The following is a 16127-nucleotide window of genomic DNA, read 5'->3' on the forward strand; positions in this document are numbered from 1 at the left end:
AAATTCATCGTACAGACTCTTAAGCATTGGTCCAATTACATTATTGACGATGTTAACTTATGATTGGGCCACTAAGTTCAACGAATAGCTCTAATACTGATGTGATTAGATTTTGACCATTATAAATATAACTGTGATTGTGGAATGGGAAAGTAGAGTTGATGGATGTTGATCTGATCACTGCTGATCACTGTTTGGACTGTGGAAATTCTGGAAGTCCTCCTCAGTTATTCCATAGTTTAGGTAAATATTTTCATTATGCTACCTTCATGAAAGATTTGAACAATATTTTATTCTGTAGTGTATTCAAGTTTTTTGCTCCCTAAATAATAATACATGTTGATGAGCTAGGTAGATTTCACCATGCTAGGTCTTTGGAGAGAAGAATGAACTGAGAATAGTAATAGAAAGATATTACCTCTTTGGGAAGGCTACTCAGGTTGGAACCTCCACTACATATTTTTGGTATTTGCTGAAAAGTTATAAGCTGGAGGGAATATTCATTTTTACCATAGGTTTAAAAAGATTTCTATAAAATTAGATTCCCTTAATGCATTAAAAATAGAGTATACAGTAAAGTTCTCACCATATCCATATTTACATATAGATATACATATATATGCATATGCCTTCACATATATGTATACACACATATATACTTCCACATATAGATGCATAGATGTGCATGTACACACATTTGCTGAAATTTTAACATGCAGTTTAGTATGAAAACTGAAAGGTTTGTTATCCTCAAATATTTGAATACTATTCATTCCTAATGTTTTAGATTTAATTTTCCAAAGTAAAACATTTCACTTTAAGATTTTATTAGAAATGAAGTAATCATTTAGTCCTATCTAGAAACTACTATAAACAAGGCCATAAATCCTGTAGGTAAATGCAGAAGGTCAGATTCATAAATATTAATGTGTTTACTTTCAGTATACATTATGTAGTTTAATCTCAGAAAAATCTTTTCTATACCAGTGCAGCTATGAGATCAAATAAATACTGAGACAGATAATGCAAGGGAAAACATAAAGAGCAAAACAAGTTATCACTAGGAAATAGAATCTCTAGTTGTCAGAGCATTTGTTATGTTTTGGGTTTCTCTTGGCTTGATCAGGCCCTGGGAAATACCCAGCCTTCACTGTAAGACTGACTTACGGATTAGACACTTAACAGATACATTGCTGACCTGGTCAGGCTGTCTGGTCCGTTACCTTTGTAGTGGTTATTCAGAAACTGAAGCTAACTGTCATGTTTCTGTGGATTGTTAATAGTTGGGTTTTCATAATGAAAGAATTTGTATAAGGTGCCAGTCATCAGTTTTACATAAGCATTTTTAGTTAAACTGTGTAAAAGGAGGGTAGCTTGTATTACTATAAGTAAGAATATGAATAGAGATATATAAAGGTGAATGAACAGCTGGGTGAATGGATAGATAACTACTCTTGAGCTATTGTACATGTATATATCTGTATTTTTTCAAATTGCAATTATTCTTCTAAACTCAATTCTCTTACATGACCTAGAAGTGTTTTGTGAGTGGCTGAAGTGCTTCATTTAGTGTAAAATTAGAGTAATACATGTTGGGCTTATCTCATCTATTATTAATCTTTTATTCATAAAAACCAACATGTATAAACATTGACATATTTTTGGGCTTGTTGCCTGATAATTAAAGAGAATTATATCTGTGTCAAATACACTATTTTAAAATTTGTTACATTCTTAGTAATGTTAAAAAGCAATATTGGGATCAATGTGTGGTATGGATTTTTGTAGATTTTTCTGCTCACTGAGGCATGCAGTCAATACCTAATTTCTCTAGAGATATACTGCATTTAACATATTGAGCTTTTTAAAATACTTCAGACCTGTGCATTGAGTGTATAATACCTGTTTTAATTCGACATCATTGATGACCATACAATGTGATATCTAAATTGCATTTTAAATGTCCATTTGTTTATATGATATATTCAGTATCAAGGAAAGAACTATATTGCGTACTTTTAAATTTTTTTGCCAATTGCTACCGTTTATGAAATCCAAGTCTTGTGTTATTTCCTGCATGGCTGCATTTCACTCTAATATGGCACTCCAACTTACAAAATATATGTGAGATAAACTGCAAATGTGTTTTCATGCTACCAAACTTGGGGAAATGACATGGTTTACACAATATTTAACTTCCTAAACAATAATTCAAAAAAGGGAACCCATTTTTCAATTATAAGATATTAAGGTAAACCTTCAAGTTACTATTGAATCTACTAGTAGTCAGAAAAACATACTGTTGATTTTTATTTTTAAGTAAATTTCAGTGCTATATATACTCCTTGGTTGATGTATAAATAAATTTTAATGAAGGCACTATTCCCTCTATGTGGCATAACCCAATTTTGACATTTAGACAAGACTTTCTTGGCATAGATCTTAAACTGTTTGGTTGGGTTAAGAATACACATTGGCCAAATGTAAGATACCTTTACTCTGTTGAATAACTTCTCCTGAGATCACACAGTAGTGTTTGATCAAAAACTAAGGCTTAAGATTTAAAAGGTACTGAAGAAATGAGAGACCTGATTTTATTTATTTGAAATGTGACACATTGCATTCTACTTTCCTAATATCCTAATTGCAGTAAATTGGAGCCACCTTAAAGTTCCCTAGCTCTTTATATATCTGAATTGGGAAAACTACTAAATAACATAGGTTAAAAAATAAATAAAAAATAACATAGGTTACTAGTTAGCAAAACAAGAGTAACGTTTAAATTTGTTCTGCAGGTAGTCACGATTCACTTCTCAGGTGAGCATCTTACTCAGATGTTTTCTGCTTTCCTATTGTCATTTCTGAATATATAAACTAGTATTTTGAGCAATTAAACCCTGTTTGCTTAAGGCAGAAGTTTTCAGGTTCATTTTATTATTTCCTACAAAAACTTGTTTTTCCTCCTACTTTATAATGTTACTCTATATAAGAAAAAAACTGTTGTCTATATAGAAAACATGTTAGGCAAATAATCAGATTCATTTGGGGATTAACACTGATATTTTTCTTTTTCTCCCAATTCTTTGATTCCATTTGGTGAATCTCACCCTGATAATTTTACTGCAGTTTATCTTCATAGTAAGGACCAGTTCTCCAGTGTGATTTCTTTGTTGTTTCTGTTCCAGCTTGGAAGAACCATTTAACACTTTATAAATTAATGTTTTAATTAGACAGTCTTTTTCATCTGAATGAAGTAGTTTTAAACAAATAGTTTCATGAAAGGTTGGTTGCATGAAAAATTTTGATAGTGCTGCAGCTTAGACCTCAGGATCTGCTGCTTATTTCTTCCTTGCCAGTACACCTGTCTTTGGACAGTATATCTTTTGATGTTTTAAGTTAAAATGCCTGCTTCAAATACTTCCCTAACTGTAGAAGCCGTATATATAAGGTTGTCTAAATGGTGTTAAAACTAATAAGGGAGGCAAAGTAATTGGCAGATTTGAGTGTTGGCTTTAGATTCTGAACACTTTGGATTTCAGTGCAAAGCTCTGTAAATTTTTGCTCTGTGATACCAAGCAAGTTGTTTAACCTCTCTGAGGCTCTATTTTCTTATTTGTCAACAGGGTTAATGATACTTACCTCATGTTATTGTTAGGATGATTAAATAAGATAAAAGCAGTTAGAGTGTCTGGCACAGTAGCAGCTTCATAAATCACATGGATTGTTTTTATTTTAATTATGTATTCTAGTGTCAGCTGTTTCTGGTATCTGCTTTCTAGGGAAATAGAATTCAAGTCCCACTCCACCTGTGCATTTTTTTGGGGGGGTTTCTCTTGGCAATAATCTTTTAGAAATGTTGAGCAACTGAGAACGCCACCATATTAAAAAGCAGAGTAAAAATTGGATGCTAAATTATATTTAGAAAGTGACATGAGAATGTAGAAGAAAAATATTAATAACTAAATTTTCCTATATTTCTAAGCAGTAACACCATAAGTAAAAGTATGACTTTACATATAGGAAATATACATGAAAATATGCTGTTAATGATTATATTAACTATAAGTGTACCTGATAAACTTTATGTATTATAATAAATTATACAGAAATACAAATTATATAGAAATAAAATAATCCATAACATATGTTTCAGCTTTCAAATTAAAAAATATTTTCATAGTTTGACACTGTCTTCTTCAGCTGTGATCAACTCTTGTTTTTTTAATTTTAAGCATTTTGTTGTCAGATATACAGGAAATAACAGAATAATACAGTAAATATCCAAATGTTCGATTCCTAGATTCAACAGATATTATATTATCTATCTTTTGTTTAAAGTACATCTATATTAAATTTAGATATATGACCAATTTACTGTGTTAATTACATACCCACTCATAGATGCTAATATTGTCATCCAAAATATTTTAATTAATTTAACCAGTGTTAAAATTGCTCTTCTGTATGTAGTAGATGGAGAGATGACATAGTCGTTGGTACAGTCTTAGAGTTTAGATTCTCAAATAAACACACCATACTTTGCAGTTTGTTTCCCTGAGAGGAAGTTTCAGGGAGAGGTGTGTGCTTGGAAGCATTTTTAATCCTTTCATCTCACTGTTCAACGGTGGGAAAGAGTTACCGTAGAATTTTTTCTTTAAACAGTGGTAAAACATTTACCTAACCATAGTTATTAATGTATATATGTAGTAAAAGTAAACAAAAGTTTGAAAAATGTGATGCCATAGTTTAATTAGGTAAGACTGAACTATACTAGTGAAGTAAAGTTAATTCTCCAAGGGCTATTTCAGATGAAGACCAGTTTATGAAAGATTGGCTTTAGGAATCTAAATGACTTGTCATTACTTACAGCTTCATATCAATTAATCCCTCAGTTGGAGGGTAGGGGGAAATGGCTGGAAATGTTCATTCTATTTTAATTCTGGTTGTTTTTCCTCAGAGGGTCTCTTGTGTGTAGCCTATATTGTCCAAACAGGTGCCAGAATATAATTTTTTGAAAATTAGAGGATGTGAATTTTTTTAAGTGGTAGTAATCAGAAATTGCCATAATGGAAAAGGGACTTGTGAACACATCTGTACAAATGGAACCATTCCATTATTAATGGGAGATTTATTACTGAAGAAATCACTGCAAAACAGCATGGTAGAGATTGTGTTTTTATTTTAATAGGGGAGCCAAGTCTTGCATTAGGACATTGTTGAAGCTGTGCAGAAAGGAAATGATACCCATGAGACTGTCGCATTCTACTCGATTGAAGGGCCTTTAATAATCCAGTACTCTAATAGCAGTTAAGATAGAGTATGTGTGAGAGCTAATCTTGTCTTCTGCTTTTATAATAACTTATGTATGGTGACCAGAAGTAGTTATGGTGTGCTAGCAACATTGTTCTTAGTAGACAACTTTTAAAATTAAAAACTGAGTTTACTGACTTTTCAGAGTATGTTTAATGAAAGATAATAAAACAGGATACCTGTTTACAACAGGTTTAGCAGCCATGAATTACACTTAGGAGATTTTATATCCCTACACAGGTGAACATTCAAGTCATGGTAGAAATCTAAGCCAACCTATTGTTTTATAATAATTTGGAATGGTTATAAAAATGAGTTTATTTTGTGGGACTTTGTTAATGTTTTGATCATTATTTCAGTAATATTTTTTACATTTTGATGTTTTACTAGATTTCATTGTCCTTCTTTTGAAGTCAGCTACTTAAAAAAAAACATAAAATTATCATGAAATTAGTCTGTCATTTAGTAATTTTACATAAATGATATTTACAGTGACCTCAATGTATTCTTTTACTGTATTTTTTAATGAAAAGCCATTTATATTAAATTCTGGAAGCCTCTATTTTGCTTTAAAATCTACTTCCCACCACCTCCACCTTCACCCTTCATGCACTCTATTGCTTTACCTTTTTCTCTTTTTTTTCAGGATGTTTGACCAGAGTTTCACCATAGCACTGCTTATATCTAAAATCATATTTGTAAAATTCTAGATCCGTGTACCCACAAAACAGAAGGCATTTTTTTCCTATACTGTCATTTAATTGAAAAGTCTTAAAGACTTTTAATACTGTACACTAGATGGCAGTTTTGTCATATTCTTCCAATTTCAAAGGCTACTAGTATGAGTGGAACAGGAAAGGCCATCAATGTTTAGTCTGCACTCGAAGGGTCTCTGCATGACCAATGCAGACCCCATGGACTTCCTGGAACATATGTTAGCAATTTAGCTGCAGACATTTATTTCTTTGTTTTACTGCTTGGCTCTTTGAGAAAGTGTTGGTGCCAGGTTATGGGTTGTCTGGATCATGTCAGAGGCCATGGAGATCAAGTTCATGTGACAGGCCAGACTAAGGAAGGATGAAGTTGGAGGAGGTGAGGAAACTGACCCTTACTTTCAACAGCAACAAGTCACTGCCTGTCTGTGGACTGGGGCCAAATGCCTGGGCGTTTAAGCTTTTCTCCAGCTGAACAAACAAAACACATCGCCCATTTGGCTTTTTCATATTTCATCAGTGGTAGTTCATTCAGTGATTTCTCTATTTCTCAAAACTTGCTTATCCCTCATCTTTCTGTCTTAATGCTTATTCCTATAGCCCTGTCCAGACGAAGTGACCTTGAGATCCTCGGCTACTGCCTGCTGCGGTGGTTATGTGGGAGACTGCCCTGGGAAAGGAGCCTGCAGGACCCTGTAGCTGTCCAGGCTGCGAAAACAAAGTACATATTTTCAAGTATTCCATCATTTACAGCACCAGGGCTGAAAGGATACACTAAAGCAAGTTAATATCCCAGAAAAGACTGCCACTCAACTAACATGATAGCCAAAGCAAATTTCTTAAATTTGAAAAATATGTTAAAAAAACCAAACAGCTTACAAACATACACTCCGTTAAGCTAACACCTATGAAATCACATGTATTGAGTTGTAATGCAAATATAAAGTGAAATATTTGTTACTTCACAGGGTGTTTTCCAAAGCTTAGATTCTAGGTGGTGGTATTTTCAAGGAAGAGTATTTTCAAATTATCATTGTACAAGTACATGGAGTTAGTGTAAGCTTGGTAGCTTGGTGTGATTGATATTAACTGTGCAAAGCAATTGTGTGAAGTGGGACAAACAAGACTTATTTTTTCAAGTGAGAAGAACATACTTCTTTTTAATCCTGTGTTTGGGAGGAAGAATGTTCTGTTTCTTAAGGAAGAAACAAACAAAATTTGTATATGAGATGTTTATCCAAGAGATCATTTGCAGCCACATAAACATTTATAATATTCCACATTCAATTTTTATCACCTAAACTCTATTAGCATGAGAATTAGGTTAGACTAAGAGCAGAGTGGGTTACTCTTTTACTGTTTTTCTCACTTTTTTCTTAGGCCTTTTGATCAGGCCTAAGAAAAAGTCAATTGCTTATAACACAGCTTAGTCAATTTTTCATTATGTACCGAGATATTCTCAATAGTAGTTATGTACAGATATAATATCACGATTGGAAAAAGCTGCTGTATTTTAAATAAGACAAGTCACAACATAAGTTTACAGAAGGGGTAACTAATCTGTAGAAATCAGTCTTTCAAATTCAGTGTGACATCAGTTCTTAACAGAGAGGGAAGCTAACCCGCAGACAGAGAGTAGTACAGATTACATTTGTAAATACTGACATATATTGTAAGATATATCTCTCCACTTCAGTCTTGATCATTCTAGTCCCTTACCCCAACTAACACGTTTGTATGTCAGCATTAGAACGGTCTCATCAGTTATTTACTGCAGTGACTGATGTGTCCATCTAACCTTCAGGTAACTAATGCTCTTCAATATATGAGTCAGGGTCAAAGCACAGTAATGGGCACATGTAAGCAGTCTTGGTTTCCAATTTCTCACCTCAGTTTATCTAATTTAAATAAAATGCTTTATTTTAAAAACTAGCATATTAATTCTAATGATAATATATATGTTTTTCTTTTCACAAGACTTACAGATAGATATTCACAGACTTACAGATATTTGTTTTGGTCTTTTATCAATATGCATGTATAGATGTGTTCATTGCAGATCTCTTTAATGAATATGCCTGCATGTATATATTTGAAGGTAATAGAGTATCATATAAATAATAAAACATAATACTTAAAAACATAATCCCCATTTATATTTTTAGGTCCCTTGCCTCTGTTAATATATTTATTTTGGCCTGATTAAAAGCATAAACCTATTGACCAGTAAAGCTAGTATTATAAAGTTTATAATTAAGGCATATATATGTATACTAATAAGATATATATTCAATTATGATATAAATTGTTCAAACTTCTTATATAGTACATAATCATAATTTATTCAACTTGCTGAGAAGGCATAACACTGAATTTCCCAATAAGGGCAGGCTTGTATATTCAACCATATTACTGTATCTCCCTTCCATCCTTTATGTTCCTGACATCAGGTAATATTAGATCAGTACATTTACTGTTGCAATTGTGCCTATGCCTGAGTTTGTGAATCATTCATATCAGTAATTTTAGTTGAGTGTTTATATATTTGTGGCTGAAGCAACTTAAGAGATTTGTACTTGTTCAGTCTAAAACACTGAAAAGTCTTAGAATAATGGGTTTTGGGGGAGCTATTTCTTGTTAATCTGTTTAATCTTGTGCTTCATTGCTCACTTCTGTGTTCCAATTCTTTGTGACCCCGCAAAGATTGTAGGTTGCCAGGCTCCTCTGTCCATGGGGATTCTCCAGGCAAGAATACTGGAGTGGGTTGCCATGCCCTCCTCCAGGGTATCTTCCCAACCCAGAGACTGAACCCAGCTCTCCCACATTGCAGATGGATTCTTTACCGTCTGAGCCACCAGAGATAGCATAGCATAAAACAACTGCCCAGTGAAGAACAATATACATAAAAAGGAAATAATTTACCCCTTCCCAGTTGTAAATACAGGAGGAAAAATATCTTGAAAATCCAGGTAAAATTTTTTCACATATCTTTTTCTTGAGGTTTTCACAAAAAAACCCATGTCTCCCTACTTCTATATTTGCATATACAGACCTTGTATTAAAGCATTTATACTGTATTTCTATGTTTAGTTTCTAGGTGATTGATATAAAATTGATCAGTGAGATTTAGGGATTTCGCCTGTCCACTTACCCTCTTATCCTGTACAGGTGGGTAGGAAAAAAAGTATGGAAAGCCACCCTATTAGTGACCCATCAACAAGTTTTGTTTTCTGACCAAAACAGCATGTCACAGGATTGCAAACAAATTCACTGTGCCTTACTCTCCTTTGTTTCAGTCTGTTGGATGAGCTCCCTGAGTCGGTACTTCAATGGGCTCCTTCCGGAAGCAGCTGCCGTGAGTCAAATGATAACTTCTATCTCCCCCTGTAGGATTTCCAGGTCACTGCATGTGTCACTCTTGTCAATTTTTCTGCACCCAATACCCTTCCCACAGTGGTGGGAAGAAACCCCCCCGGGTTCCAAATAGGTTGCTAGAGAAGGAACTTTTAGATCCTCTTTTCATTAGGACACAAGAATGCTGCAAGAACTTGCTCAGGGAGTGTTCTCAGCTTTGCTGATGGCACTGCTTTCTTTCAGATGTATGTTTGGGGAATTGTGCACAAGTTCAATGGTCTACTATATCTGGTATTTCTAGAGTGGACTTTGTGGTTTTGTTTCTCTGAAGATAAAGTTGATCTAAGGAAAAAGTGCTTTCAATTAATCATTTAAAAAAGCAAACTATTAAACATTTGAATGCTGTTTAGACCTGGATTATAGTCTGACCCAGCAACCCGAAAAAAAATTTTTTTTGGTTTGGCAAGGCATATGACCTGGGGATTCAGAGTATATTTCATTAAACGGGTTTCTCTTTCATGTCAGTATAGACTGTTTTGGAATTCTTTAATTGGTAGCGCTGTCAGTAAAAATAGCAAGGCGATTCAGAATTATCCAAGTGCTGCATAGCACATTGTTCAGCCCCAGTTTAACAGCCGAGTTAGATTGCCTCACAGAACAGAGCCTGCTTCTGCCGTCCGGTTTGCTTTCTTTCCGAGACGATAAGCAGAGTGAATCTTGATCTCTATTTGTATCGGGCAATTTCAGTTAGCTTTTAGCTGACTTATGAAAGCAAATATGTACACTGACTGTCTAGAGAAGGTCAAATAGTATCAGTTTCCACATGAGAGTTTGAAAGTAGAGTTAAATCATTTTAAACTTACACTTACAGCCCTTCTTTGACCAGAAACCAGAATTTTAATTTCCATAGGAAACAAATAAACCAGTCGTGCTTTCCCACTTCCATTTCCCAAGTCCTGTAAGTCTGCCCCATATGAGTCTTGCTGCTTCTTCACTCTCTGTAGTCCGTTTCCTTCTGTTGGAGCAAGGCAAATGGGACAATAGTATTCTCATTGGTGGGGATGGGCTGCAAGATGAAAGCTTTTTGTTTATGTAACTCCACTGAGTAACTCAGTCAATATGCCAATATTCATTTTTGGCTAATATTGTTATTTGCATTTTTACCAAATCGTGCAGCTTTCATTTTACTCAATAAGACAGCAAAATGAGAGATGAAATGTTAAAAAAAAAAATTTAAATTGTGTATCTGTCTTTTATTGTCTCCCTCCTGCCTAAAAAATAAACTGTTGAGTTTAGGATTAGAAAAGAAAGCCCAGGTGACCTGAATCATACACAATAAATGCCTATGGACCAGTGTGTGTTCTGGGACACTGCTGTTGCTAGAGATGAGATATGAATGATGAGAAACAGGAGGAGGAATGCCAGGCTCCTCTTTTTCAGTACAAACCATTTGTTTGAGTCTATACTGTTATTTTATAAAATGCAGATTTCTATTTTTAAAGCATAAAATGTTGAAACATTATGATTAACTGAAAGTCTCAAGTTGTTTGTGCTTAGGAGAGTGGGTATTACTAGAATGAGAATTAATCTGATTTACAGATTTGCTACTAAGAAATTTTATGATATAAAACAGCTGAGAAGTTTGCAGCATGCATGTCCCACTCAGTGAAATAATAATAGTTTCAAAAGTTTCTGTCTCTTGAAATGATAGTAATGATACTTAATATTTCACTAGCTTAAAAAGCAGATGATTCAAGAATATCATAATTTCATACTACTCAAAGCATTTTGTTTTATAGCTCTGGAAATATGCTAGTAAATTAAAAGGTGTACCTAATATAATAAATCTAGATCTTGAAACGCTAACATTTAAAACCAGTACTATATCACAAACGTCTGAGCATCAGGTTTATCATAATAAATTCGTAATAGAGGTGGCTCTTCTCTTTTTCTTCCTCTCCTATCTCATGGTACCTCATTTTTTTAAAAGCTCAGACCCACAAAGGCTTTCCAGCACAGCTGCAGTCAACTGGTAGAGCACCAGGAGTCTTCTGTTGTCTTCTAACAGTGATTTGTGAAAACTATGCCCAGCATATTCACATATTCAGCTCTCTTCTCCATTTGGGATATTCTGGTTAATAGAATTATTGTAGGGCTTCCCTGGTAGCTCAGCTGGTAAAGAATCTGCCTGCAATTCAGGAAACCCTGGTTCAATTCCTGTGTCAGGAAAATTCCCTGGAGGAGGGCTTGGCAACCCACTCCAGTATTCTTTCCTGAAGAATCCCCATAGACAGAGGAGCCTGGCAGGCTATAGTCCATGGGGACTCAGAGTCACACATGACTGAGCGACTAAGCACAGCATACCAAACCAGGCTTACCAATTTTAAACAAAGAACAGCAGAATATTTACATTAATATTTATATTAAAACAGTAGTGAATATAATTTAATCTTTTTTTGTTTTATTCATCTCTTCAAGAATCGGATGCCCCCTAAAGGGCTTCTGGAAACATGAGATATAACTTTGATGAAGCTGTAGCACTTGCTAGTTATAGATCCTGGTTAAGCAAATGGTGGGTAACAGAATTTTGACATCTTATACATTCAAGAGGAAAAAAGGAGGTTGCAGAATTGCATCAGTTTCCAAAAGGCCAAAAAAACTAAACTCTGGAGCCAAGAGTTTTCAGTTTAGCCATAGTAGCCTTATGCTCCTAGAAAATAGTTGTGGACAATACAGTGTAAAATGGTCTCTCTCTGACATTCCTTGGGGGGAGAGATGATGACTATTCCTTTTCGAATTTTTCCCTGTAGGGAGTGACACCCAGTGTCTCTGCAGTTCCCTACTTGAAAGGAGGTAGACCTGGAGGGGAGCAAAATTTTAGGCAGTTACTTCTTCCAACTCACAAAGCTTTCCCACCATAGGATATAAACAACTAAGTGAGAAAGTAAGAGCTCCTTCTGTCTGGGTTAGTAATAAGTTTTTGAAGAGGAAAGCCTTGTAAAAACTAGTTTATGGAGTATAAACATTTTTGAACAAATGGAAACATGCCAGTTTTTAGATAGTGTATGGTATTATCACTTACTTGTATCTCAGATTGAACCTCCACCTGAAGCAAAAATGCAAACTACGTTTGTTTTACAGTGGTTATATTTGTCGTTTTGGTTACGGATTCTTTTCGTGCTTAATGTATTTAAAAGTTTGTAGTTTGCAGCTTTTTTTCTTGTGGGGAGATTACTACACCATTCTGGGGAAGAGAAGAAATAAAAGATGGCAACTTCTCCCCCTTGTGCTCTAAGTCAGAAAGATTATGCTGTGATTGCACTGGTCTAGATTGGTATGGGAGACCTGATATCGGCAAATTCTAAAGTCAGTCATGGCTAAAACCATAGAATTCAAGGTCATTTCTAAATGTATGTACTGTTGTAATCTCAAAGTCAAAGTCTTAATTAAAATTTTCAGTGATTTTTTTTTCCTTTAAGGAGGTGTATAGTAAGTATTCCTAACTGAATTTTTAAAACTTAAAAAAAAATTATTTTTAACTGAATTTTGAAAACTTTAGGAAAAAAGTGTGAAGCATGGCTAGTCTATTATTCATGTAATTCTTAGTAGCTGCACCCCATAAATTCAAACCACTAACTATAATTTTTAAATGGCTTCCTTTGATGAGTGAATTACAAACTGTATCAACAAAGATATGTAAATAAAAGCCCACCTGTTTCTCCATCTTGTCAAATTTGTAGGTCACTGTATGTCAGTCAAGTTTGGATATCATTTAAAAAGTACTTTACATTGAGTTGTTCATTCTTAGTTTCTTCATAGAGGATGTATGTGTACACATGCACATTCTTGTGTAAGAGAAAAACAACTGAGATTTTGAGAATATAGTAGTCTTGACTTTTGCCTATTATGAATGACATATTAAAAAAACTTAATACTTCACAGGTGAAATAGCCCAGTATTTGGTATGTGCTCATAACTTAGCATATGATGAAAAGCCAGACTATCAAATGCTCAAGAAAATTCTGAACCCAAGTGGAATACCTTTAGGACCACTGGAGTTTTGCACTAAAGGAGAGAGCTTAAGTATGCATGCTCCAAACAATCAAAAGGTAAGTGACATTTCCTGCAATCCAATGATGACCTTCTGTGAAGCTTATCTACCAAATGAAGTTGTTTTAGGTGTCAGAATGAGTCTGACAGTCCTGTTTCTTACTTATAATTTCTAATTCCTTTATCCCCTAACTGAGCTCCAAGAAATTTTCTTGAAGGTCCCTTTGACTTGTCTTTTAGAGAAAAATAGTAGAACCTATGTGCCCCGTTGTGTATTATTAAACAGATAAAGCAGTCACTAATATCATAGAGATAGGATTAGAGTAAGATAGTAAAGGGTAATCCAACTTTATTCATGAAAAAATTTTTTTTTTTTTCTGTTTTCCTTCAGATTTTCTTTAGTCATCCCTTTGCTTTTGCTTACTCGTTCGGCCATAATTTGGTGGTAATAATAATATTCTTAGATTTTACCAGGTCATTTTTATGTGCTGATATTTCAATCTGTAAAAACAATTTTTGAAATAAGTTATTTTTTAAAGTTTTGCCTTCCACTTTATCTTTCAACTGACTCCCTCACAGCAGCACTAAAAATTAAAAAAAAGAATTAGAACTGGAAAGAACACAAAAGAATTAAAACTTGAAACATATTTTAAGAGGATGAGGGAAACCTGAGACTGCGATCAACATTACTGGACAGGCAGCTAGATGTTCAGCCCTGCCGTGACACTGCTCATATGCAAAAAAAAGGGGGGAGGGCTTTGTTTCCTGATGCATGCACATTGGGGTAGGGTCAGGATGCCATTCATTTTTAATATTTCTTCTGAACTTTGGATCATCATAAGTGTTCACAAGCCAAGAATGCAAGATGCAAGCTAATGTGACTGATAGGCTGCTCGATGAATGGTGAGTCAAGTATCAGTGCACAGATGGTTCTGATTTGCTGAATTTTGTAGCTGCTGCAACTGAAGACATAAAATATCCTTCTAGTCATAAATTAGCTCTTTGGAAGCAAAACCTTGGCACCAGAGCTTTACAACCTTCAATTAGTAGGGAAAGAAGTATTTGAATGACTGTGGTATTGACATCTGTAGGCCTGCATAGTAATCATTCCTAATAGAAGAGAATATCTGTTTGAGGAGGTTTTGCATGGCTAATTAACTACCAGTGAGAATATGTAATTTTTTCATGATCTCCTGATTGTCACCTTTCTCTCATGATACAATTACATTTTATTGTAGCAAGTGCCTCACAAACCAATTGTCAGCACTATTTACGTATTACAGAAGGCAGAACAAAAGTTCATGTTTAATAAAAAGCCACTGGATTTTGATCTTGGTAATTACTGAGACTTATTTTAACAGTTTTATTGACTTTGGGGTTTTTATCACTTTTGCAACAAAACAAAGAGCCATTTCCTTGACATAGTATTTCCCTTGCAATAATGGTCACCACTTAATCTACACTAATTTAAGTAGATTTTTTTTCTTTTTTTGTAGTTTTTCAGTTTCATAAACTTAATTGAAATATAAAAGAAGCCATTTAAAAAACTGATAGCTATATCCTCTGATATAAAATTCTAATTATTATCCACCAGAATTTTCATTTTCATCAAATTCAATGGTTTGCTGTGAAACCATTTTTTATATGCAGAGATAGAGCATAAAACATTTTTTTCCAGTGAGCCTCAATCAAAAATATTGTATTTCCCTTTTTATTAGAGCATTTTGATTATGAGTAAAAAGAAAACATTAGGAATAATATGGATTCTTAAGACTTTAGTTAATTTCTGTTGGATCAGCCTCAGTATATAGACACTGAGATGAATCAGGATATACTTCATAGCAGATCAATATTTATTGAACATTGACGTTATTTCTCTAGTATTTTGAGAACAGTGGAAACAGTGGCTGACTTTATTTTTCTGAGCTCCAAAATCACTGCAGATGGTGATTGCAGCCATGAAATTAAAAGATGCTTACTCCTTGGAAGGAAAGATAAGACCAGCCTAGACAGCATATTAAAAAGCAGAGACATTACTTTGTCCACAAAGGTCCATCTAGTCAAGGCTATGGTTTTTCCAGTGGTCATGTATGGATGTGAGAGTTGAACTATAAAGGAAGCTGAGTGCCGAAGAATTGATGCTTTAGAACTGTGGTGTTGTAGAAGACTCTTGAGGGTCCCTTGGACTGTAAGGAGATCCAGCCAGTCCATCCTAAAGCAGATCAGTCCTGGGTATTCATTGGAGGGACTGATGTTGAAGCTGAAAGTCCAATACTTTGGGCATCTGATGCAAAGAGCTGCCTCATTTGAAAAGACCCTGATGCTGGGAAGGATTGAGGGCAGGAGGAGAAGGGGACGACAGAGGATGAGATAGTTGGATGGCATCACTGACTCGATCGATATGGGTTTGGGTGGACTCCAAGAGTTGGTGATGGACAGGGAGGACTGGCGTGCTGCGGTTCATGGGGTCACAAAGAATCGGACATGACTGACCAATTGAACTGAACTGAACTGAATATATTTAATAATTATATATATAGACTCACCATATGTGACCACACCTCAAGTATCTTTTTATTTTTAAATTAAGTTTACAGATTTTGAAATGCTGAAAAACCTAGACTTGAAGATGATCAAAAACACAGTATGATAATATAAAATGTCTTGAACTCAATTCTCCTGAATGATCAAGTACAGGAT

The 16127-nt window shown here is 34.6% G+C and overlaps 1 protein-coding gene across 4 annotated transcripts in view; it reads left to right on the top strand.

Moving 5' to 3' along the window:
* Window positions 1-16127, top strand: part of VRK2 (VRK serine/threonine kinase 2) — a 106861-nt gene that overhangs the window by 77802 nt on the left and 12932 nt on the right. For all 4 annotated transcript variants that reach the window (XM_040224885.1, XM_040224883.1, XM_040224884.1 and 1 more), the window contains 3 exons: window positions 6624-6744; window positions 9320-9378; window positions 13320-13486. In XM_040224885.1, the coding sequence (XP_040080819.1) occupies window positions 6624-6744; window positions 9320-9378; window positions 13320-13486 (347 nt within the window). The remainder of the gene's footprint in view (window positions 1-6623; window positions 6745-9319; window positions 9379-13319; window positions 13487-16127) is intronic.

Source organism: Oryx dammah, unplaced genomic scaffold (genome assembly GCF_014754425.2).
Source record: "Oryx dammah isolate SB20612 unplaced genomic scaffold, SCBI_Odam_1.1 HiC_scaffold_25, whole genome shotgun sequence".
Taxonomy (NCBI): Eukaryota; Metazoa; Chordata; class Mammalia; order Artiodactyla; family Bovidae; genus Oryx; species Oryx dammah.